The sequence below is a fragment of the Crocuta crocuta genome, unplaced genomic scaffold, assembly GCF_008692635.1.
Source record: "Crocuta crocuta isolate KB4526 unplaced genomic scaffold, BGI_CrCroc_1.0 scaffold70, whole genome shotgun sequence".
Classification (NCBI taxonomy): domain Eukaryota; kingdom Metazoa; phylum Chordata; class Mammalia; order Carnivora; family Hyaenidae; genus Crocuta; species Crocuta crocuta.
Window position 1 is genome coordinate 5,843,074 of NW_027528417.1, and position 24,377 is coordinate 5,867,450.

Consider the following 24,377-nt stretch of genomic DNA (forward strand, 5'->3'; position numbering starts at 1 on the left):
GGAGGGCCTTAAAAGGGCGGATGGAAACCATAGTCGTCGTCTTCTTTTTTAATGTTTTATTTCTGAGAGAGAGAGAGACAGCATGAGCAGGGGAGGGTCAGAGAGAGAGGGAGAGAGAGAGAGAGAGAGACAGCATGAGCAGGGGAGGGTCAGAGAGAGAGGGAGAGAGAGACAGCATGAGCAGGGGAGGGTCAGAGAGAGAGGGAGACACAGGATCTGAAATAGGCTCCAGGCTCTGAGCTGTCAGCACAGAGCCTGATGCGGGGCTCGAACCCACGAACCGTGAGATCATGACCTGAGCCGAAGTCGGACGCTTCACCGACTGAGCCACCCAGGCGCCCCAGAAACCATAGTCTTCTTAAGAGCAGCCCAGCCTGGGCCTCTAAGAGGGGACACCCGGAGCCAGTCTCGGAGTAGGGCCTGCCGACAACCGACGGGCATTCCGTTAACTGCGGCCGCACCTGGGCCTAGAGGCTGCGGCGGAATCGCGCGGCGAACCAACCAGGAGGAGGTTTCAGCGGTAGCTGCGGGAGGAAGCCCGAGCCAAAGTCAGCGCCGACCGCGGCGGGCCCTCAGTCCCGCCTCTTCCGCGGGGCGGGGCGAATCACGTGGGCCGGACCGCGGGGACCACCGAGATGGGCTGCCTCCGCGAAGCCTAGAGGGGCCCTAGGCGCTCGCGCTCACTTCCGTATCGGCTTGCCGCCGCCAGCGTTTGGGTGTTTGGAGGGGGAGAGCGTGGGCTCCGGCGAGTTCTACGTGCCGGGTCCGCCCGGCGCCGGCTTAATCGCTTTTCCTGGCGGCTCGTCGGCGCCTCCCTCCCTTGAGGTTGGGCCCAGTGTCGGCTCACCCCGCTCCCTGACGCGGAGCTCCGGCGTCCGGAGCTCGTCCGGAGCCGCCCGAGGTGGCTGCGGGGCCTTCTAGAGCCTTGGTCCAGCCCCCTGCCCACCGAAGCGCGATGCTCTTTTCTGTCCCAAAGAACTTGGCCCCACAGCCTCCCGCGCCCGCTACCGACGACTCTGTTTGGGGTCTCTGATTCCCTGGGCAGAGATCCCGGGCGGGTCTCCCTCCGGTCAGCGTCAGTCGCTGGAGCACTATTTTACTGTTAATCCGCATCTTGCCGTCTCTGTCCCTTCTCTCCGTTGGCTCCGTTTTGGGGGGAACGGCATGGTTTCTGTAAGCGCGCTTTTAGGTTTCTTCAGACGCAACCGTGGGGATAGGATTCGTCTTGGGTCCCTCCATCCGTTTCGTGTGAATGGGCGCAGGAACGAACGTTTGTGGTCTGAGCAGGCAGAGAATTGTCCAGAGGACCCGAGCAATTCATGAGGCTGTGGGGCCATCGGCCACAAAGGAGCCTGACAGAGTCCCCTCCCAGTGCTGGCAGTGAGGAGACTGGGAAGGCTACAGGCGGCTGTGGGTGCTCAGGACAGGGTCCGTTGCACTCATGGCTCTTCTTCTCTTAGCTCCTAAGGTTCTTGCTTTTCCAAATCAAGAAGGCAGTGCACGAAACCAGGGGACATCAGCCATGCTCCAAACAACCTGGCCTCAGGTGAGCTGAGCTTCTTTCAGTCTTTTAAAATCACATTAGCTATCTGGTAATCAGGAAAGGCCCAAGAAGGTCCGACTTGGCCACGCTATGATTTCCCCCCCTTAAATGTATCTCCACAGCTCTGGCCGCCCACAGTGGTGGAGGAAATCAGAGTTTTGTGTATGAGAGTGATGGGTTTGGATTGCGTAGGGCTAAGTGGGAAAAGAGGCGCCCCAAGCTCAGAAGTCCTCTCGGAAGGTGGAAATGCATGTCATGTGCAAATTAAACTTGCCTGCTGACATCAGAGAAATTCTCTGTTGAAGAGATTGTCCCGCAAATTGTAGACGTGTCCCAGACAGACCCGCATGGTTCTTTCCATAGGCGCTTTGTCAGTGCCGCGTACACAGTGTTGGGTAACGCAGACAAGTTGCCTTTTTTCAGCAGGTTCTTTGAGCAAAATCGACAGCCTTTAAATAAATCAGTAATTACATGTTGCTAAATACGGTGCTTCTTGCAAGTGTAGTTGGCCTCACCTGGGAGATCGTTAGAATTGCAAAATCCAAGGCCCCTGCCCTAGACCCAGAATCAGACCCAGGAGGAGGGTGTGTGGGGCCAGGAATCTGTTGTAACAAGCTCCTCAATGATTCTTACGTGCTTGCCTTTTTAAATTTGAGAAGCCCCAAAGAATCTCCCTCTCAAGGTAATGGTCAGGGAAGCCCTCATGGCAGAGGTAACGTGAGGTTGCGATCTCAAGGATGAGATAGAAACTGTTTTGGAAACTACTGAGGAGACAGCTAAAGAAGAGGTTTCCAGAAAGTAGGATGGCAAAGGCCCTGAAGTCAGGGAGAGAGCTGGGTGTACTCTACAGAGACAGGGAGAGATCAGAGAAAGTAGTTCACTGTGAGGTGGGAGAGAGAGGCTCATCTGTAAAGACTTTGGTTTCTATTCTGAGTTCAGTGGGAAGGCACTAAAGGACTTTAAGAAGGGTAGGTGACATTGTTGGATTTATGTATTAAAAAGATTTTCCAGGGGCACTTGCCTGGCTCCGTTGGTTGAGCATGTGACTCTTGATTCCCGGGTTGTGAGTTCAAAACCCCATGTTGATTATTTAAAAAATTTTTCCCCCAGCGCTATTGGTGAGTTGGTTGTAGAAGGACGTGAATCAGTTAGAAGCATATTGTAGCCTGGGACACCTGGGTGGCTCATTCAGTCAAGCGTCTGACTCTTGGTTTCTGTTTAGCTCATGATCTCATGGTTTGTGAGATCAAGCCCTACATCGGGCTCTGCCCTGATAGTGCTGAGCCAGCTTGGGATTCTCTCTTTCTCTGTTTGTTTCTCTGACCCTCCCCTCCTCATGCTCTCTCTCTCTCTCAAAAATTGAAAAAAAAAAAGAAAAGAAAAGAAAAGCATACTGTAGTCCAGATAAGAGATATGTATTTTTAAATGTATATGTATTTTTAAATAGACTTTATTTTTAGAGAAATTTTGGGTTTATTAATAAAATGGACTAGAAAGCAGTTTCCATACACCCCTTGCCTCCATAAACACATAGGATAGCTCATTATCTTAAATATATAGATATAGATAGATTGATTGATTAAATAAACTCTGCCCCCAGCATGGGGCTCAACCTCATGACCTCAGGATCAAGAGTTGCATGCTCTACTGACTGAGCCAGCCAGGCTCCCCTAAGAAAATTTTTTGAGTGCAATTGACACACAGTGTTACCTTAATTGAAGCGTACAACATAGTGATTTGACAAGCTTATACATTATGCTGTGCCCACCGCAAGCATAGTTACCATCTGTCACCATGTAACATTATTACAGTGTCATTCACTATATTCATTATGCTGTCTCTCTTATTCCTGTGACTTAATTCATTCCATAACTACAAGACTGTGTCTCCCACTCCCCCCTCACCCATTTTGCCCAGCTCTCCACCTCTGTGACCATTAGTTCTCTGTATTTATAGATCTGATTCTGCTTTTTATTATTATTGTTTTTAGATTTCACATGAGTGAAATCATAGTGTTTGTCTTTCTCAGTCTGACTTATTTCATGTAGCATAATACCCTCTATGCCCATTCCTGTCATTGCAAATGGCACAATCTCATCCTTTTTATGCCTGCCTAATATTTCAGTGTGCATATGTACATGCATGTGTATATGTGTGTATCTCACATCTTCCTCATCTATTTGTCTATTGATGGACACTTAGGTTGCTTCCATATCGTGACTATTTAAATAATGCTGCAATAACATAGGGGTTATCTTTTTTTGAATTAGTGTTATTGTTTCCTGTGGGTAAATACCCAGTACTGGAATTATTGGATCATATGGTGTTCTATTTTTATTTTTTGAGGGACTTCCATATTGTTTTCTACAGTGGCTGCACCAATTTATATTTCCGCCAACAGTGCACAAGGGTTCCTTTTTCTCCACACCCTCACTAACACTTGTTATTTCTACATGTTATTATCCTTTGGTTTTGGCCGTCTTCACACGTGTGAGGTGATGTCTGGTTTTGATTTGCATATCCCTGATGATGAGTGATGTTGAGCATCTTTTCATGTGTCTGTTGGCTTCCCGTAGGTGGTCTTTGGAGAAATGTCTGTTCAGGTCCTCTGCTCATTTTCTAATCAGACTTTTTTGTTTTGTTTTTGTGTTAAGTTGTATAATTTCTTTATCTATTTTGGATATTAACCTTTTAATGGCTATATCATTTGTAAAGATCTTCTCCCATTCGATAGGTTGTCTTTTTGTTTTGTTGATGGTTTCCTTTGCTGTCCAGAAGCTTTTTATGTTGGTGTAGTCCCAGTAGTTTACTTTTGCTTTTGTTTCCCTTAGAAAACACATCTAGAAAAATGTTGCAATGGCTGACATCAGAGAAGTTACTGCCTGTGCTCTCTTCCAGGACTTTTATGGTTTCAGGTCTTACATTTAGGTCTTTAAACCAGCCTGAGTTTATTGAAGATACTGTCTTTTCACCACTCTATACTCTTGCTTCCTTTGTTACAGTTTAATTGACTGTGTAAGTGTGAATTTATTTCTGGACTCCTGAATTCGTTCCATTGGTCTCTCTATTTTGTACCAGTACCATACTGCTTTGATTACTACAACTTGGATAGCATCTCTCGAAATGTGGAATAGGGATACTTCAGCTTTGTTTTTCTTTCTCAGGGTTGCTTTGGCTTTTCTTGGTCTCCCCATAACCAACATTCCCCCACCAGAATGGTACTTTTGTTACAATTGATGAACCTACATTGACATATCACAGTCACCCACAGTCCACAGTTTACATTAGAGTTCACTCTTGGTGTAGAACATTCCATGGGTTACAAATTATAATGACACGTATCCAACATTATAGTATCATACAGGGTAGTTTCAAAGTCCTCAGAATCCACTGTGCTATACCTGTTCGTCCCTATCTACCGTTGATCTTTTTACTGTCTCCATAGTTTTGTCTTTTCCAGAATGTTATGTTGTTGGAATCCTACTGTATGTAGCTTTTACAGATTGGTTTCTTTCACTTCGTTTTCTGCATTTGAGTTTCCTGTATGACTTTTCATGGCTTGATAGCATTATTCTTTTTAGCGCTGAATAACATTCCATAGTCTGGATATACTGCATTTTATCCATTCACCTACTGAAGGACATCTTGGTTGCTTCCAAGTTTTAGCCGTTGTGAATAAAGCTGCTGTAAATGTCTGTGTGCAGATATAAGTTTTCAACTCATTTGGGAAGATCCCAAGGAGCACGATTGCTGGATCATATCGTAAGAGTACGTTTCGTTTTGTAAGAAATTGCCAAACTGCCTTCCAAAGTGTCTGTACCATTTTACACTCCTGTCAGCAGTGAAGGAGATTTCCTGTTGCTCCACATCCTCGCCAGCATCTCGTGTTTTCAGTGTTCTAGATTTTGGCCATTCTGATAGGTGTGTAATGGTGTCTTGATGTTTTAGTGCACATTTTCCTGTGACATATGAGGTAGAGCATCTTTTCATATACCTATGTGCCATCTGTATTTCTTTGTGAGGTGTCTCTTCTGGTCTCTTGCACATTTTGTAATGGGGTTGTTGTTACCTTTGAGATTTAAGAGTACTTTGTATACCTTGGTTAACAGTTCTTTAGCAGATAGGCTTTTTCTTTTCTTTTTTAATGTTTATTTTTATTTTTCAGAGAGAGAGACTGACAGAGTGAGAGCAGGGGGGGCAGGAACAGAGAGAGAGGGAGACAGAATCTGAAGCAGGCTCCAGGCTCTGAACTATCAGCACCGAGTCCGATGCAGGACTCAAACCCATGAACCATGAGATCATGACCTGAGCTGAAGTCAGATGCCCAATGACTGAGCCACCCAGGTGCCCTGCAGATAGGCTTTTTCAACTATTTTCTCCCCGTTGGCTTATTTTCTCACTTACTTATGGTATTATCCTATTCTTTCTTCCCCTTCCTTCCTTCCTTCCTTCTTTCCTTCCTCCCTCCCTCCCACCCACCCACCTATCCATCTATCCATCCATCCATCCATTCATTCATCCATCCATCTATCTATCTATTTAAAGTTTGTCTGTTTTGAGAGGGAGAAGGGGCGGGGCAGAGGGAGAGCCAGGGAATCCCAAACAGGCTACGCATTGTTAGCCCAGAGCCTGATGCGCTGCTCAATCCAAGAACCGTGAGATCATGAAATCAAGAGTTGGATGCTTCATCTACAGAGCCACCCAGGTGCACCTTTCTTTCAGTGTTTAAAAGGAAAATTTGGTGCACCTGGGTACCAGGCTCAGTTGGTTAAGTGTCCGACTCTCGGTTTGGGGTCAGGTCATGATCTCACAGTTTACTGAGTTCAAGCCCAGCACCAGGCTCTGCACTAACAGTGAGGAGCCTGCTTGAGATTCTCTCTCTTTTCCCCTCTGTCTCTCCCTTTCCCCTCATGCCGTCTCTCTCAAGATAAATAAATAAACTTAAAAAAAAAAGGAAATAAATAAAACATAAAAGGAAGATTTATTTGTAAAATTTTATTTAGTTCAATACACCTAAAAGGAAATCACAGTACAATAAAAGATTTAAATCAAGGCCTCAGAATTTTATATAAACATTATGACTGAAATCTAAAAGTATTGGTATTGCATCTCAAATTTTCCCTGTTAATTTAAAAACTTAAATTTACATGCCTGCGAGGTTATTAAATGAAACTAGAATTAATAAACATGCCAAATGCTTCCCTTTTAACTGTAGACACAGTTCCCATTTTGAGTTTTACCAGAAAACCCCGCATGTCTTTAAATGTGCATCCAGTGTTCAGTGTAATGTGGTAAAAGAGCAACATTTAATAGAATTCTACTGCGTTAACCTAAGTACACTTACTGCTTACACACATCCTGTAGTACAACTGAGAAAAGCTGAAAATTGTTTAACGATGATAGTTTAACTCAGTTGTTTGTAGGTGAATGTTTATATTCAAAAGAGGAAGCATAAATCTGAAGTATGGCCTTGTAATGTAGAGTTTAATTCCTGCTCATCTCCTCTTTTGAAACTTCTTTTTTTCAGAGTGTTTTGAGTAGTCTTCCACATTTACTTTTCCAGATGACTTTATTATTCTTATTATTTTTAAAAGTAGGCTCCATGCCCAATGTGGGGCTTGAACTCAACAACACTGAGATCAAGAGTCATGTTCCACTGACTGAGCCAGACAGGCATCCCTCAGATGACTTTAAATGACCTCTTTTCTCTGCATAGATGTCATTGACTTTTTTGGTGGGAGAGTGGGTTTTCTTGAATTCCTAGGCACAATTGGACGTAATTGGCTTGTTTACAGATTTGATTCTTCCCGTTTAGAAACACTGTCTCCCTTTTATTCACTTTCAGTTTTCTTTATCTTCGTCTTGCACGTTTTTGTAAGGTCTAGTCTTAGCCATTTGCATATGAATGGCATCTAATTTTCTTCCATTTTATCTTTTTTTTTTTTTAAGGATTTTATTCTTAAGTAATCTCTACATTCATCATGGGGCTTGAACTCACAACCCTAAGGTCAAGCATTGCATGCTCCACTGACTGAGCCAGCCAGCTGCCCACCATTTTATCTTCTAATTGTTAAGGTATTTAGGAAAACTAGTGATTCTGGTTTACTTATCCTGTATCTGGCTAACTTCGAGTTATCTTGTCAGTTCGAAATATTTTCCATTTGTGGGGCACCTGGGTGGCTCAGTCGATTAAGCGTCCAACTTCGGCTCAGGTCATGATCTCACAGTTCATGGGTTTGAGTCCCTCATCAGGCTCTGTGCTGATACCTTGAAGCCTGGAGCCTGTTTCAGATTCTGTGTCTCCCTCTCTCTCTGACCCTCCCCCCACTTTCTTCCCCCTCTCTCAAAAACAAACATTTTTTTTTTTAAATTTTTTTAATGTTTTTTTTTTTANCCTTGGCTCTTGGATATTTTTAGGCAGATAGTTACTTCATCTGCAGGCAAAGATGTTTATGCTCATTTCCTATATGCTCTTTTTTCAGTCTTCTGCAGAAAGTAAAGTCTCAGCTCATGGTAAGGGATCAGCCATCAACTTTAGTGGGTATGCTCTGGCATTTTACTTATGGTGGCATTTGCTGGTGTTTCCTGACCCTCTTCATAACTTGAAAAAATTTTATTTATGGTCAAACCATTTTTCAAATTCGTCTAGCAAATTCATGTTAAGCATCTGGTACCTGCCAGGCACTGCGCTGTGTGTTAGCAAGCCAGTGACGAACAAAACTGAGTCCTTGCCTCATGGACCCCTGTTTCCCTGGGGGGGGGNTTTCGGGGGGGGGGGGGCGGGGATCGATCATGAACAGTATAGTTTGTTGGATCATGAAAAGGCTGTGGGGAAAAATAGGGTGATGTATGCAAGGGTCATTCATAGGAGGAAGAATTAGTATATGCATGCCAACTTCCTTAAAGCAGTCTGTTTTCCTTTAATTATAGGCATTTTGTTTTCATATTCTGGAACCCTGGGGACATTTGGGAGGAGCTGGGGAGGACAGTGGGGGAAGAAGAGATTGGTGGTGCCAGGCTGGGAGGAGGGAGTGGTGGGACCAGCCCTGGAGGCGCTAGGTGGTGGGGTTTGACCTGCTGCACGTGGAGGTGAACTTGGGCTCACCTGCGAGCCTCTACTTGCTGTCCTCAGAGGCCCTTCCGCTTTGGCGAAGCAGTGACCACCCTCAGGACGTCATGGTTCTGCCTAGTGTGGGCATTTCTGGCTCGTATTTTGGGGGCCCTTTGGACCTCGTCATTGCCCAGTTTAAAGGCCAGCTCTTGCTTTGAAGCGTGTCCACATTCGTTCTTCTTTCAGTGTCTCCTTTTGAACCAAGTTCTCTCATTCTGGTTGTTTGAAAAGGACACCCTTGTAAGGACCTGGTGTGGAGTGGCCACAAACAGCAAGAGGGCCAGCATTTATCTTTGGGATACATTTCATCCCGCTTCCCCCAAAAGCAGTTAGTGTTCCTTCCCTTCTCCCTGGCCCTGGCGCCGACCCCAGTGCAAGGCTGCTCCCCAGAGAGAGGGTGGCACACAGGTTAGGGGCTCGTTGAGCCCCTCTTGGGAGGTCTTCTCGTTTTTGCTGGCTGCAAGAACAAGGCTGACTGCATGGGGTCCTGCGTATCTCCTAGGAAGTGCGCTCTAGGCGGGGGATCAAGGCGAGAAGGCACAGAGTCACGAAACCCCTACAAAGTGAGATCCAGTTTCTGTGGTCCCTCCTGTCCCGACTGTAGACACAGAGAAAGGAGCCAGTGGATACCATTAGGGACTGCCCTTGGGTTTCACAGAAGATTCAGAGGCTCTGGCTCCCAGGGTGGTGTGTAAGGCTTTGAAATAGCTGACGCCTCTGTCCACACTGGGGGAGGGAGTCTGTGTGGCTTGGTGGGAGCATGGTAGAGATGGATTGAAAGGTGCTGTTGGGAGTTAGGAGTTTGAGAAGCTGTTCTCCAAAGACGGGGCAGCACCCCATGATGGTGAGGACCGGGGGTGAGCCATGTTTGAGGGGAAGCTCGTGAGCCTGGTATGGGAGGCACCCTGGTGTGTGGGAAGAGCCCAGGTTTGCTGTTTGAACTGTTTGGGCTGAAATCCCAGCTCAGCCAGTTTCTGGCCATGTGGTCTTGGGCAAAGTCATTAATCTTTCTCAGCCTTAGTTTCATCATGGGAAAGCGCGAGTCATAATTCCTACCCCATATCTGTGTTTAAGATGAAATGAAATACACATTTTGAAAGTACCCACCTAAGAACCTGGTGCCAAGGGTCTTAATTCCCCCCATCCTTGGGGACACGGAAGTGGCTCCAGGGGGAGGCAAGGAGGGGCCCATCTTGGCAGAAGGGATGGAGCTCAAGACTGGGTGGGGGATGAATCTGTGCTCAGAGACGGGGCGCTGCTGACCTGCTCTGAGGACGGGTGGTCAGAGAAGAGGCCAGAACAGGCAGGCTGCAGGTTGCCCTCAAGAGAGCTTTCTGATCAGGTAAGGAGACATAAAAAGAATTTTGCAAAATGCTGGAAACATCTTTAAGGTGTGCTTCCTCTGTACTAGTGGAAGATGCTGGGGAAGACTAAGGAGACGCTGGGTGCTGAGAACAAACAGGGTGTGCGTTTGTTTGGGTGGGTGGTGACGGGGTGAGTGGCAGCGGCCTGCAGGGGCTGGTGTATGGAACAGAGGGCGAGGGGATTGTGGAGTACAAGAGGGTGGGAGGCACCAGAGGGACAGGGTCGAGAACATGGCGGTGGATGCAGTAAGCAGGCGGGGAGCCTCCGCTGCCAGGCTGTGAGATCGAGGTGACCGTCTGGGGCCTCAGAGCCACGTGGAGGGGAGAGTGTCAGGGTTCCCCATTTGGAAGTGGGAGCAGCGGCCGAGGGCTTGCCCCTGTGGGGTGCCGGGCGCCGCTCTTCTCAGCAGAGCAGACCTTCTATGAGGCTCAGAGTGGCAGACCCTGGGAGGCCCACCCCTTCCCTGCAGCCCAGACCCCTCCTCCGCCCTCACACACGGCTTGAGCGGGGCCTGTTGTTTTCAGGAGCCGGTGACCTTCGAGGACGTGGCCGTGTACTTCACCCAGAATCAGTGGGCCAGCCTGGACCTTGCGCAGAGGGCCCTGTACCGGGAGGTGATGCTGGAGAATTATACCAACGTGGCTTCCCTGGGTAAGGTCCCTCTCCGTGGTCCTTTGTGACATTTTAACGTCTTCCTCTGATGGTTTGGGTGTTTAGCTCCAGAGGTTGATTCTGCCGTCACGAGCCTCTGCAGATGTTGGGGGAGGAAACCCCTGGTTCCCTCAGGTTTTGAACTCAGACTTCCCTACGTGCCAGGGTAGGGCGTGGTTCTGGGCCCGGAGCGGAGGGGCTCTTCCTGGTGCCCTCAGTGAGCCCTTTGTTCTTCTATGCTGCCCTGCTCTGGGGGTGTTGGTTTTCTGCCTGTGGGGGAGTCTCAGGATACCCGGACCTGTGTTCTCCCTGAGGGCGTCTCTCTCTTCAGGTCGGGGCGAGGGTGCAGTTTCTTCTTGAGGAGAACTGCTGTCTCCATGCCATGCCTGGGAGCGCAGCTTGGAGCCCTTCCTCAGAACCCCTGGGCAGCTCGCGTGGTTTCATGGGCATCTCATTCTCCCTCCTCCTGTCCCCCCCCCCCCAAAAAAAAACCTGTTGTGGAGTGGGCCAAGAGAGATCTCAGGAAAGCTCTGGAAGTCTCCCCTCAACTCTCAACTTGTTTTTCTCTCTTCTTGCTGGAGTAGCGTTTCCGTTCCCCAAACCTGTTCTGGTCTCCCAGCTGGAGAGAGGGGAAGCAGCGTGGGCCCCAGATCCCTGGGGAGCAGAGGTTTTGAGAGGCATCCGTCCAGGTGAGTAAGACAACCTAGCGGTTTCTGGTTTTGCCTTCCCAGTTTATTTTATATATTTTTTATTTGTTTTAAGTAGGCTCCACACCCAACGTGGGGCGTCAACTCGTGACCCCGGGATCGAGAGTCCGAGGCTTCACTCCCTGAGCCAGCTAGGTGCCCCTGCCTGGCCAGTTTATTAGATGTGGTTCTTCTGCAGCAGAGAGCATGGCTCCCTGTTGTTTATCAGGACTGCTCAGTGCACCCTCTGACCCCTGCCCGGTCCCAGCCCCCAGCCTGGGAAAGCCAATCCCTGGGAGTGCACGGCCACTGACCTCCCACAGACAAGCCATGACCCAGAACCTCCTAAATCACTTCTCTTCTCATGTACCAGTGGAAATACTTAATAGTAGGCCAATTTTATGCCAAGAAGTAGATTTGAGCCATACTTTAAGGAAAGAGGATTCTGTGGGTCAAACCGAGTTATTTGTGCCACAGCTGTGACTTCTGTATTTAGGCCTTCAGCGGTGAAAAAACTGCCTCTTAACTTTCCTTTTGAGTATTTAAACCACCTGTGATTTCCATAAGTCATGATCGTTAGGTCTACATTGTATTTGTCTCGCATACAGCTGTAGAGGGAAAGGCAAGTACTCCTCCCGCACCTCTGCGCCCAACACCCCCCCCCTTCCCACACACCCAACACATACAGACTGAAATTTACCTGAGACCGCTCGCTGGGCCTGCGAGTTCTCGATGACTCGGATTTTCTTTCTTCTGGAAGGAAGGTTCCAGGCCTCGCTTGTCATCTGTGCTGGGATTTTGTCAACAGTGGTTCTTTCAGCTGAAATGCCCCTGTGGCCTACAGCTGTCCAGTTAAGTTTGCGTCCCAGCAGACTTGCCGAAAGAGTCTTTTGTCCCAGTCTATTATGTGGAATATTTAAAAGTCACTGGGCCATTTATCTGGAATTTAGGATGGCTTCCTGACTTCCAGGTGGGACGTTGAGCTCCAGTGTGTTTGGGTTTGCTTAGCAGCCTGGTGGCCCCCTGGTCGTGCGGTAGCTGCGTCTCTTCTCCCCAGGAGCGCTGACTTCCTTCTCTTCGGGATCTCTCCTTTCTCTCTCTCTCCCTCTCCCTTTTGAAACATTTCCATTTCTTGCTGATGTCTCGTATGTTTCCCATTCTGTCCCCTCCCCCCCACCCCTGCCTTCTTCCCACCCAGAAGGCCTCATCCTTCCCCTTTCCCTTGCCTCAGTCCTCCTCCCAGCCTTCCTCACAGGAGGCACTTCCTGGTCTGTTTCCGGGGTCATCGCTTCTCCAGCCGTACATTATCATTTTCCTCCTTCTCTCTTGTCCTCCTGGGTGGGCGCTTGTGGCCATTTCCTGAGAACATTTTTCAGAGTCACGTTCTGCCAGAGAACACGGGGAGCCCTGTGTCCGCGCACTTGGGTAACTGGGAACACCTGTGGTTTCTTGGGCAGGCGGTGAGTCCCGGACGGAGAGCGAGCAGCCGGCGGTGAAGCAGGAGGGCTCTGCAGACACACAGGTGCACAGAGCGCCGGGGGGAGGACGTCTCCGAAACGTTTCCCAGCACTTTGACCTTAAAAGCAAGGCGACGTGGCAGACTTTCAGCCTGAATCCGAATCTGATCCTTCGGGGGGGAATGAAGTTCTATGAGTGTAAAGAGTGTGGGAAAATCTTCAGGTACAACTCGAAGCTCATTCGGCACCAGATGAGTCATACTGGCGAGAAGCCCTTCAAGTGTAAGGAGTGTGGCAAAGCGTTCAAGTCCAGCTACGACTGCATCGTACATGAGAAAAATCACACCGGAGAGGGGCCCTACGAGTGCAAGGAGTGCGGCAAGGGCTTGAGCTCCAACACGGCCTTGACGCAGCATCAGAGGATCCACACCGGGGAGAAGCCGTACGAGTGCAAGGAGTGCGGGAAGGCCTTCCGCCGGAGCGCGGCGCACCTGCAGCATCAGAGACTGCACACGGGGGAGAAGCTCTACAGATGCAGGGAGTGTTGGAAAGCCTTCGGCTGCAGGTCGCTCTTTATCGTCCACCAGAGGGTCCACACGGGGGAGAAGCCCTACCAGTGTCAGGAGTGCGGCAAGGCGTTCACGCAGAAGATCGCCTCCGTCCAGCATCAGAGGGTCCACACGGGGGAGAAGCCCTACGAATGCAAGGTGTGTGGGAAAGCCTTCAAGTGGTATGGCAGCTTTGTTCAGCACCAGAAACTGCACCCCGCGGAGAAGAAGCCCCTCAAGGCTCTTGGGCCACCGCTGAGGGGTCCCCAGCACCCCTCTGCAGCCCGACCTGCTGTCCCTGTGCAGGGCCCGTGCCCGGCTCCAGCCGTGCCTTCACTGACCCTTCCACGTGCTGTGCTCCTTCCTGCCTCCGGGCCTTTGTTCATGCTGCTGCCCGCATCCGGAATGCCTTCTTCACCCGTCCAGATAGTGTGTGTCTTCCAGGGCCTTCCTCCCACTGTGAAGCCTTCCCCAGTTATCCTGACCCCTTCTCCACACCCCTCGTGAGCTTCGTCTTGGCGCTTAATGGCTCTTAGGCCCGGCACACGTTCAGCCTCGCTTGTTTTGTTTGTATTTTTTCTCTCCGTTTACATACATTGCAGTTGCTTTCACATAAACTCCGCTCTAATTTATATATGTTGAAAGACTGTGTTTATATATTTTCCTGCAGTAGAAAGTGAAACCGACTTGACCTCTGCACTGGTCTCTTTCAGGCTTTAACAGTAACAGCCGCGTCTGCACTGTGGGGGTGCTGATGGTGGAAGTGATGGTGGGACACTTCGTTGCGTTAGTGTGTCTGGGAGAGAATGCCCCATCCCCCTGCCTGGAGCTAGGTCATTGCGATCGGAGCCACGCAGCTTGGGGGAGGCCAGGAGGCTGCCAGGAACTTGGGGCAGGGGTCCAGGGGGGTTGTGGGGGAGCGAGCGCTGGGATCTGCTGCCAGCAGTGGACTCAGAAATTCATGCAGATTGCTTAGGGGGCTAAGGTGGTCCGTGAACAGGACTGAGTTATGTGCCCTCATTGAGGGCCTCCTGCGTCTCTTGAGGGTCTCCTGCATCTATGCGGAAGGTCATGGAAATAACCGGTGGAAAACAGCATGTGTGCAATGATTACTATCATGTATGTGATTGAGAGCAATCATGTCTTTAAACACAAAGTGTTTCTTTTTTTTCCCTTTAGTTTTAGTCTTGATATCCATCTAGATGTTTTTAACTTTTTCTAAGTAAATATACATGAAGGTATTCATCTTTGTTCCACGTGTTGTGTCCGTTTTTCCTGGTGGGCATTCTATGTTTCTGTTTGTAAGCTTTGGCTCCTGTGTTTTATGTGCCCCAGATGGCATGGAGTGTAAATATGAATTTGATGAGCTATGAAAGAAGTAGCATTAGTGTAAAGCCAACTTGGGGGAAATCTGAATAAGCCTCTAAAATTAGTTTTTAGAAATAGAGGGAGCGGTATGACGGGTCAGTGGCTAAGCTTCTGTGACAGGTCATTGAAGTGGGATTTTGGGTTGTTCTTAGTTTTGACCTTGAATGGCGTCTTTTACAAGTATGTAAAGGACTACATGAAGCAATTTCTGGAAGAAGGGTTTGAGTCCTGCATTATCAGCATTAATATAAAGTAACTCCTTAAATATTGATGGAAGCAGTCATATATTTTATTCTTTTAAGTTGCTGTTGCTACCTAGATGCTTCTCCAAGCAGTTAGCAGAAAAACCTTTAATTAGTGGTTCTTGAACTTTACCGCATGTCTGAATAACCTGGTGTAAAAAGAGGAATAATCTAGCGTAACTCCCAGAAGTTCTAATCTTGGATATTTGTGCTGACGCAGAGACATACACTGAGAGAGATGCTCTAAGCAGAAAATGGCTGTGGGCTGATTGGAGGTTGATATGTTAATACAGGGTGTGTGTGTGGGGGTGGGGGGCGGGGGGGACTGTCTTATTTCTTAGTGGATCTGAGACAGAGAGAGAGAGAGAGACCTCTAAAAGCAGTGTAGGTGGTGTTGGTTTAGAAGAAGAGAGAAAAGCAATTGAAATATGGCCAGTGGGGAAAGAAAGAAAGGGTCAAAGAGGTCTGAGGTGGCTATGAGGCTTTCTAGAAGTCTCCACTGCCAGAGGCTTGCAAGGGTTGACATTGGCTACCTTATGCTGTTTGCTTGCTGGCTGAAGTAATAAAGAAGTATTTTCTTATTATAAAGTTAATTTCCCTCCAAGGAGTTCTCGGGTTAAAGAGAGCACACACTGGCCGCTGCGGATGATTGGGAACTGAACAGTGGTCAGAACAGGATGCGACGGGGTCTGGGATGTGGCAGAAGGTGGTACTCAGAGCAGTATTTACAGGCTTGGATGCATTCTTCAGAAAATGAGTTTGAAGCCTTGAATTCAGAAAGCTGGAGACGGTGTTTGGAGGTGGGAAACAAATTAACCAAAAACTAAAGACAAGAAAAACAGACCAAAAAACCCCAAAACAAAGTTGGCGAAAATCAGGTCTACAATAGAGTTTTTAGTGAAAATGGTAGTTGGACATGTTAGCATTCATGCGCTCCTGAAACCCCGCCACATGAGCAAATGATTAAAAATTAAAAGACACTGACTTGCAAGGACGATGCTAATACGATGGTAACCGTTTGGAGGCTGGAAAGCGGGCAAAGAGCTGTGACTTTGAACAGCCGTACGGGGGCTGCTGAGCAGCTGTCTATGCGGCAGATTTCCCACAGCCACCTGGGAATTGAAGATGCAGGTTTCCATGGAAGTGGAGGGTGCTGGCGGGGCTGAGAGTACAAGGTGCTAGGTCTTCACGGAGCACTTAGATTCTCAGGTCACCCCTCACCCTCTCTTCCCTGGAGCAGGAAGACAGGAGTGTTGGAGGTCAGGGGTGCCCTGTGAACGTCAGGTCCTTCTCCCTCACCTGCGAGGCTTCTGCTGCTGCTCCCATCCAGACTGCTGCCAGCTGGACTGGTGTCCCTTCTCAGCTGGAAATCAGAAGAACTTTCTTTGTTGAAGAGAAAAGAGCCATGATCCGGACATACCAGATTCCTCCACGAAATGGCTTTCTAGAGACGTTCCAACCTGCACGTAGAGCTTCTTAGCCAGGCTCCCCGCCCTCTTAGCCAGCCTTTTAATGCTCTGTTCTTAGATATAAACAAATAGCTAAGGGTGTGAATGAGGCTGGGGCAACGGAAAAGCCCACTGGGAACGGACCCTGTGGGAAGAACAGCGTTTATGCTAAGGTTGGAGAAGAGGTTTGTGTCCGTGAAACAGCGTAGGCTGCTCCAAAGAAGGAAAATTCAGAGAATGAAAAAAAGACCTCTTGAAAACTAAAAGTTGGTACCAGAAGTGAGACTTAGAATAAGCACTGGAAAATACAGTCAAGGGAATCACCCAGGGAAGGATAGCAAACATAGGGGTGCAGTGTAGGTGACCTAATGTGTGCTAAAGGAGAGAGGAAGAGAAAAACAAGTCCTAAAAGAGATGCTTGCAGGAAATTTCCCAGAACAGAAGCCCCGGGTCCCATGCCTTCAGCAGCATGTGTCAAGGGGAGCACGTTACCCAACCTCAGGCCTCCATGCCTCTGTGCATTCTCCCTTTTGTCTTCATCTCTTACTTCACCTCCTGAAGACTTTCCTTTGTTTTGCTCCCTGAAACGGCCTATCCTCTGGTAGCAAAATGTCGCGTATGTTCAACCTCTTAGAACATTGTCTGTATCTCTGTGCTCTGATCCAAACCTGCCTGTTCTTGAGGATTCTGCTTTCCCAGCCTGACAGGGTGGTCCCTTTTCTTTCACATTGCTGATACCAGATACCCTGGATCCTCGTTGTTTCTCTTTGCCAGTTCTAGACCATTCTTTGCCCCTCTGCTCTCCTAAAAACCACCTTTGAATCTCATGTCATCAAGCCGTACTGCTGGGCTTCTGGCTCACATGCCATTATTTCTGGAAGCTTGTAGCTCTTGGCCTGCTCTCATTCTCTTCAGTATTCTTCTTTTTTATTTTTAGGTTTTTAGGTTTTTGAGAGAGAGAGAGGGAGACTCAGAGAATCCCAAGCAGGCTCCTGATTCTCAGCTTGGAGCCTGGCGTGGGGTGGGGCTCAATCCCGTGAACTGGGAGACTGTGACCTGAGCCAAAATCAGGAGGTGGACACTTAACTGACTTGAGCCACCCAGACGCCCCTCTTCTACTTTATTCTTAATCCTGGTGAACTCAATAGCTGATCCTTCCAGAACCTCACCCTCTCCTTTCCTTTGTGGTCCTGCATTTTACCTCAGCCACTCCTCTGATCAGATCCTAGACCTTGTTGCTACTGAACAGCACACTTCCTCTGTGCTCTCAGCACTGTGAGTATCCGGCTGTGTTATCTCTTTCCAGTGCATTCCCTTTAGAATCCTGATGTGGACTGTCCTTTGTCCTTCACCCAGCTTGAATTCCGTGCTCGTGCTTGACTGCTAGGACGTTCTTTCACAGTCTCCCTGAACTCCCTGTCCTCTTGCTTAGTTGTGTTCACTTGGTTAACCACCGCCCCCCCCCACCCCTTGACTAAAGGCAGTTTTTTGCCTTCTCCGTGCCTGCACCCACACTGCCAAAAGCGATCAGAGAAAACTGCCATGCTCCGTCATTTCGCTTAAGTTCAAGGCCAGTTACTGCAAGCAGGCCCTTAATGCTTCTCGACTGTCATACTATAGTTCTGGGGTCCACGTCGCTCCCCCACTTCCCTAGACCACTGTTCTGTAGCTTCTCTCTTCTGAATTCTGCAGTGTGTCCGTCTCCGTCCTTGGGCTCAGCTGATGATCGTTTCTGCCCCCTGCCGGGAGAACAGCAAGCCCCGGGGAGCCTGGGTGACCCCCGAAGACACGTGGAGCCACACTGGGCCCAGAATTACTGTGGCCACCACATTGTGCCCATCTGCCTTCCAGCTTGCAGTGTCTGGTTTTCCCCCACCATATCCTCAATCACTTCCACTAAGGCACATCCATCTCTAAGGTCCATCTGCACAGCCATCCACTTCTGGTTCCTAACTCTGTCAGCCAGGGTTGAGTTGCTGACTGCAGAGCCACCTTAACTAGTTTTACGTGAAAACAGATTTGTTACATATTACTAGTTAACTTGCAGAATTTCCAGGAGGGAAACAAGGGAGGATGCCACAGTGGCAGAAGCCAAGAAAAATAACTAACAAGGACAGCACCTCATGGTTCAGTGGGAGCCCGGCAGCTGCATGTTACTGGACGGTCACCTAACCCCATTGAAGAGAGCGGCCACCAGGAGGTTCCTACATACTCTGTAAGTACCCGCACAACCAATTTGGTAGGAGACCGTAGGGCACCATGATCTTCTGTTTTCAAGGATGTACCTGCTGCTGAAGTTGATTATATGTGTACATCCGAGTAGCAAGGGCTTCTAAGAATCTTTGGATTCTACCGGGGAAAGTGAGGTTTATAAGGTGGAGAAGTCCTAAAGTGGGGAAAGGATTTTCAAAATATTTTGGGCAGCCATAAAATATCAGATATTAGTTAGAGGCACAGAAGATGGCTGAAATGACAGAAGGCTCACTATATTTGTGGGTGGGGAAGATCAGTACCATCAAGATTTCAGCTTTTGCCAAATGAATTTATAAAGTTAAAAGCAATTTCAACAAAAATTGCAAAGGAGATTGTATATGGAGCCTGACAAACTGATGCTAAAATTTATATTTAGGACAGTAAAAAACAAAGGATAGCTAAGACAACTTTGAAGAGCAAGGTGGGAGATTTTGTTCTGCTAGATATTAAATATAATGATCATTGAAAACAGAACAAAGCAAAACCCAAAAAATCTTATAAAAATAGATATGCTGTAATATGATTTGCATAAATTAAAAATCTAAACCAATATACTATTTAATAATATATACATTGTATACAAAATTATACATATTCAAAATATAAAGTTCTAGAGAAATGAGATCAAGCATCAGTGGCATAGGCTGAGAAAATATAAAAGACATGTCCGTCTCTCTCCTACCTTCTTTATTTCTCTCTTACTACTTTTCTCATTTTGTCCCAAATGCCAGGAACCTAATCCCAAATGCTGCTCACCAGTTGCCCACCACCCTTCACTGTTGCCACCTCTTTCTTTTCTGAAAACAAGTAGATATTTTCTAAAATATCTTGAGCTAATGATTCTCAATGCATAAAAGGTCTTTTAATCTCCCTGCAAGTAGATCATACTAGTGTCTTCGTGATTGTCCAGAGGTTACGTAACTGCCTTTCATCTAAAAATCATAATTTTAAAAGATAGATGATTGAATGTATTGCTTAAAGAAAACATTGTCAGTTTTATCACATGAAGCCCCAATGATAAGATTGGCTCATGTCTTCCTCTTAAATGAATCAGTAATCAGTGTTATAATTTTATTTCTGCTGATCTACTTGCTAATTACAATGAATTTATGGTGCTCCAGGAAATTTTAATTGGCCTAAAAGTTTCAATCTCCTTCTTTTTGCTGCCTCCACAAGGATTCCTTGGAGGTTAATAATGATAAAAATAGATACTTTTCTTGTTTGCCACAGTACATTGCATGGGAGACTTCCTATCTCAGGTTTGTATACCAGGAAGATCCAGAGATGGTAAACGACCTTACTCAAGGTCACAGTGGTTGGGGACAGAAATGAAATATTTTGATGCACACTTTCAGCTTTGATGTTAACTTTCTAAGAAAAACAGTCGCAAGTATAGCAGTTTTCAGTGTATCAAATAATTACTGATGTGGCAGAGATTTTTTTTTTTACTTGCCCTCATTTTGCAGGTAATCTTAGTAGCTTTGTTATAATCTGTTCTTCAGCGATGACTAGCATATTGGTTAATCATGCAGGAGTGATGTCCATTAGACTGTAAAAGTGTAAATAATGAATCTTAACAGGATAGGCAGCAGAAATATTCTCTTTACAGGTGCTATGTTCTGGGAATAGGGCAATTTTCTTGTACTTCTCCGGTCTGATCTTCCCTTAAACAAGGTGCCTAGTTGTTTTGAAAATACTGAGGTGTCTCCATTCATTTGTATAGATTATCCACTTTTATTGACCATATAAAGCAGCTTTATTTTTTTACACTTTTTTTTTTAAGTAAGCTCTGTGCCCAACATGGGGCTTGAACTCATGACCCCAAGATCAAGAGTAACATGCTCTCCTACTGACGAGCCAGCCAGGTGCCTGCATATAAAGCAGCTCTTAAAACTAAAATAACAAAAAACAGAAAACAAAAAACAACTGGTTTTCTAATCACAGAAGAAATACTTAGACCAAAAATCTTACCTAGAAAAGCACCTTGGCCTGAATTTCATCACTTTTTCTTTTCTTTTTATTTTCTTGTTTGTTTTTTGAAAGAGCGAGAATCCCCATGCAGGGCTCAATCTCTCAACCATGAGATCATGAGCCAAAATCAAGAATCAGATTCTTAACTGACTGAGCTGCCCAGGCACCCTGAATTTCATCATTTTTAATACTTGGGTATACAAGTATACCAACAAGTATACAGACATGCATCCAGTTACACAATCATGCACACATACATGCATGCATACACAAGTTATAATATGCATATACTATCAGACTCCTTGTTTCAGTTAGCAGAATATCCTGTGCATGTCCTGGTCAACAATTGATGTTAATATTATGTTTATTAGCTGCATGATATTACATTGCATGGATTTGTATTCTTTACGTAAGCAGTTATTATTGAACACGCAGGATATTTCCGTTTGGAAACTCTTAAATACTTGGATGAGCACCTAGGACATACATAATTGTTAAGAGTCTTTTTTCTGGTTTGTTTCTGCATACTTCTTGAAGATAAAAGGGATTATTTTCAATGCAATGGGTCACTTTTGTTCTTCCTGTTTCCCTCTTCCACCATTTCTTCCGAGTTAATCCGTGAATAATAAATGGCATTGCTTTGCACATTTAAAAAAGTTGACGGGGCGCTTGGGTGGCTCAGTTGATTAAATGTCTGACTTTGGCTCAGGTCATGATCTTGCGGTTCGTGGGTTCGAGCCCTGCGTCAGGCTCTGTGCTGAACGTTTACTCAGAGCCTGGAGCCTGCTTCAGATTCTGTGTCTCCTCTTTCTGCCCCTCCCGGCTCATGCTCTGTCTCACTCTCTCTCTCAAAAATAAATTTAAAAAATGTAACAACAACAACAAAAAGTTGACGTAGGTGCCAGTGTCCCATGGATGCTGGAGACGGTCATGCTGTGTCTAACCACGTATGTGATTCTCGATTAGTGTCTGGGGGTTATTAGTCTCTCTCTCCTTCTGCAACTTGCCTTTTTCCTCTTAATGTTGTGCTTGAGTGATATTATTAGAGGATTGTGGTTCAGCAGAATGAGGGTGTAAACCAAGAAAGAGAAATATTTACAGTCCAGGAAATGGAAGACCCCACATTGCAGAATAGTGAAGGGCTGGGAAGACAGTTGTACATCTGTCTTAGGCACCAACCAGTTCGAATTGGGAGTAGGATGATGAATCACTGTGGGAATTAGGCCTCCAGGAAAAAAGAGAAAAAATATTCTCATTCCAGTCCCATTATTGTACAGTGTTAGAATACCAAGGATAAAGAAAAGATCCTAAGAGCTTCTCGAGGTTGGGTGGTGATGGGGAATGGGTCATACATCAAGGAACAACAATCAGGATGAATGACAGATTCCTCACTGGCAATATAGAATGACCCAAGATGGGGGAGCAATTCCTTTAAAATTGAGGAAAATCACTTTCTTTAAATAAATGTTTATTTTGAGAGAGAGACAGGAAGAGAGAGAATGCCAAGCAGGGTCCATGCTGTCAGTGCAGAACTGGATGTGGGGCTCGATCTCACGAACTTGAGATCATGACTTGAGGCTAAATCAAGAGTCAGACACTTAACCAACTGAACCACCCAGACGCCCCTAGGAAAATTATTTTCAACCTAGAATTCCGTTCCTAGCCAGACTGTCCATCAAAAGTAAATGAATGTGGGGCACCTGGCTGGCTCAGTTGGTAGTGCATGCAACTCTCTATCTTGGGGTCATGAATTTAAGCCCCTCATTGGGGCTCACACTTGGTAATATATATATTACCGTTGGAGGGAAGGCCCTCAGCTTTTCCCCATTGAGGATGATGTTAGCTATGGGTCTTTCATATATGGCCTTTATGACCATAAGATATGTTCCTTCCATCCCTTTCTTTCCTGAGGGTTTTTTTTTTTTTAAATCAAGAAAGATGTTATATTTTGTCAAAAGCTTTTTCTGTATCTATTGAGAGGCTCATGTGGTTCTTATCCTTTCTTTTATTATTGTGATATATCATGTGATTGATTTGCCGGTACTGAACCACTCCTGCAGCCCAGGAATAAATCCCACTTGATTGTGGTGAGTAATTCCTATAATGTATTGTTGGATTTGGTTTTCTAATACATCATTTTTTAAAATGTATGCATGAATGTGTATGTATACATACACACATACAATTTTTTTAAAGCCCCAATGGAATCATACTATAGATCAATGCTTCTCAAATTTTAGTGTGCTTAAGAATTATCTGGAGGAACTTTTTTAAAAAAAGTTTTTATTTTAATCACCTGGTGTTCATCCCCTATTTCACCCATGCCCCCACCTACCTCTCCTCTGGTAACCATCAGTTTGTTCCCTATCAGTAAGAGTCTATTTCTTAGTTTGTCTCTCACTCTTTTTTCCTTTTCCTCATTTGTTCTGTTTTTTAAATTCCACATATGAGTGAAATCATATGGTATTTGTCTTTCTCTGACTGACTTCATTTAGCATTATATTCTCTGGCTCCATTCATGTCATTGAAAATGGCAAGATTTCAGTGTTTTATTTTTATGGCTGAATAAAATTCCATTGTACACCACATCTTTATCCATTCACCAGTTAATGGACATTTGGGCTTTTCCCATAATTTGGCTATCGTTGATGATGCTGTAAACATCAGGGTGCATGTATCCCTTTGAATTAGTGTTTTTGTATTCTTTGAGTAAATACCTATTAGTACAATTGCTGTGTCATAGTGAGTTCTATTTTTAACTTTCTGTGGAAATACTGTTTTCCACAGTGGCTGCACCAGTTTGCATTCCCACTGATAGTGCCTGAGGGTTCCTTTTTCTCCACATCCTCACTAACACCTGTTGTTTCCTGAGTTGTTGATTGTAGCCATTCTGACAGGAGTGAAGTGACATCTCATTGTGGTTTTGATTTGCATTTCCCTGATAATGAGAGATGTTGAGCATCTTTTCATGTGTCTGTTGGCCATCTGTGTGTCTTCTTCGGAGANAGAAACAAATACTTATTAACTGCCTTCACAGGGAGAGAAAAATTCTGATTTTAGTATCCAAGATATCTAGCTACTCTCCTGGGAGAGGAAAAAAATGTTTACTCCTTGATGACTGACAGCAGCAAAACCAAGGAAACAAATCACAAGCTACTTTCTTAATCAGTCTGCCACATCCACAACACGCCAGATGCCGCACCAAGCTCTGGAATATCATCGGAGGAGACTTTGAGTAATGTTTCCTGCCTTGTCCTTGACTGATTTACCATGTTCTTTACAACATCTTTCCCCCCTAAATGACTGCATGCTCTGTCTGTTTGATTTTCTNTTCGGAGAAATATCTGTTCAGATCTTCTGCCCATATTTTAATTGGATTATTTGATTTTGGGGTCTGGAGGACTACTTAAACACAGATTCCTAGGTGCCATCCTCAGAAACTGGCACACCACAGGGATTACAGCTCAGTCTTCCCAAATTCCAGTGGACAAGTCATCTGGAGTTCTGCTACCACATGACAAAAATCATGTCCCCATCCCTGCCACTTCTCTTCCTATTCCTAGGGGAACAGCTGTCTTCATTCTAGATCCCCCCTTTCCTTTCCAGGAAAACACAAAGCCTGCATGGTATCCTCTTCTCAGTCTAGTTAATTCTTTACATAAACTTAACAGTTTTAATAGCAAATGTCTGCTTCTAAACAAAGGTATTGTTTTCATGGCAATAGTCTCCAAATT

General features: G+C 46.1%; 1 protein-coding gene across 8 annotated transcripts; it reads left to right on the top strand.

Annotated features, from left to right (window-relative positions):
- The first annotated feature begins 523 nt into the window (after window positions 1-523).
- On the top strand, window positions 524-14,611 carry ZNF621 (zinc finger protein 621). 8 transcript variants are annotated; one of them, XM_077754331.1, is made up of 6 exons: window positions 524-825; window positions 1,461-1,546; window positions 8,026-8,056; window positions 10,544-10,670; window positions 11,252-11,359; window positions 12,814-14,611. In XM_077754331.1, the coding sequence occupies exons 3-6, from the start codon at window positions 8,054-8,056 to the stop codon at window positions 13,866-13,868; spliced, it is 1,293 nt and encodes a 430-aa protein (XP_077610457.1). In that variant the 5' UTR covers window positions 524-825; window positions 1,461-1,546; window positions 8,026-8,053; the 3' UTR covers window positions 13,869-14,611. The 8 variants fall into 8 exon arrangements, with proteins under 8 accessions (XP_077610457.1, XP_077610455.1, XP_077610454.1 ...); XM_077754323.1 differs by having other exon boundaries at window positions 814-1,173; XM_077754325.1 differs by having other exon boundaries at window positions 814-1,173; window positions 11,255-11,359.
- Window positions 14,612-24,377: the final 9,766 nt, after the last annotated feature.

Excerpts from the sequence above, each read along its gene's own strand:
- ZNF621 (XM_077754323.1), top strand. Across the intron at positions 8,057-10,543 it reads AAGTAAAGTCTCAGCTCATG|GAGCCGGTGACCTTCGAGGA; the intron begins GTAAGGGATCAG and ends TGTTGTTTTCAG. Across the intron at positions 11,360-12,813 it reads TTTGAGAGGCATCCGTCCAG|GCGGTGAGTCCCGGACGGAG; the intron begins GTGAGTAAGACA and ends TTTCTTGGGCAG.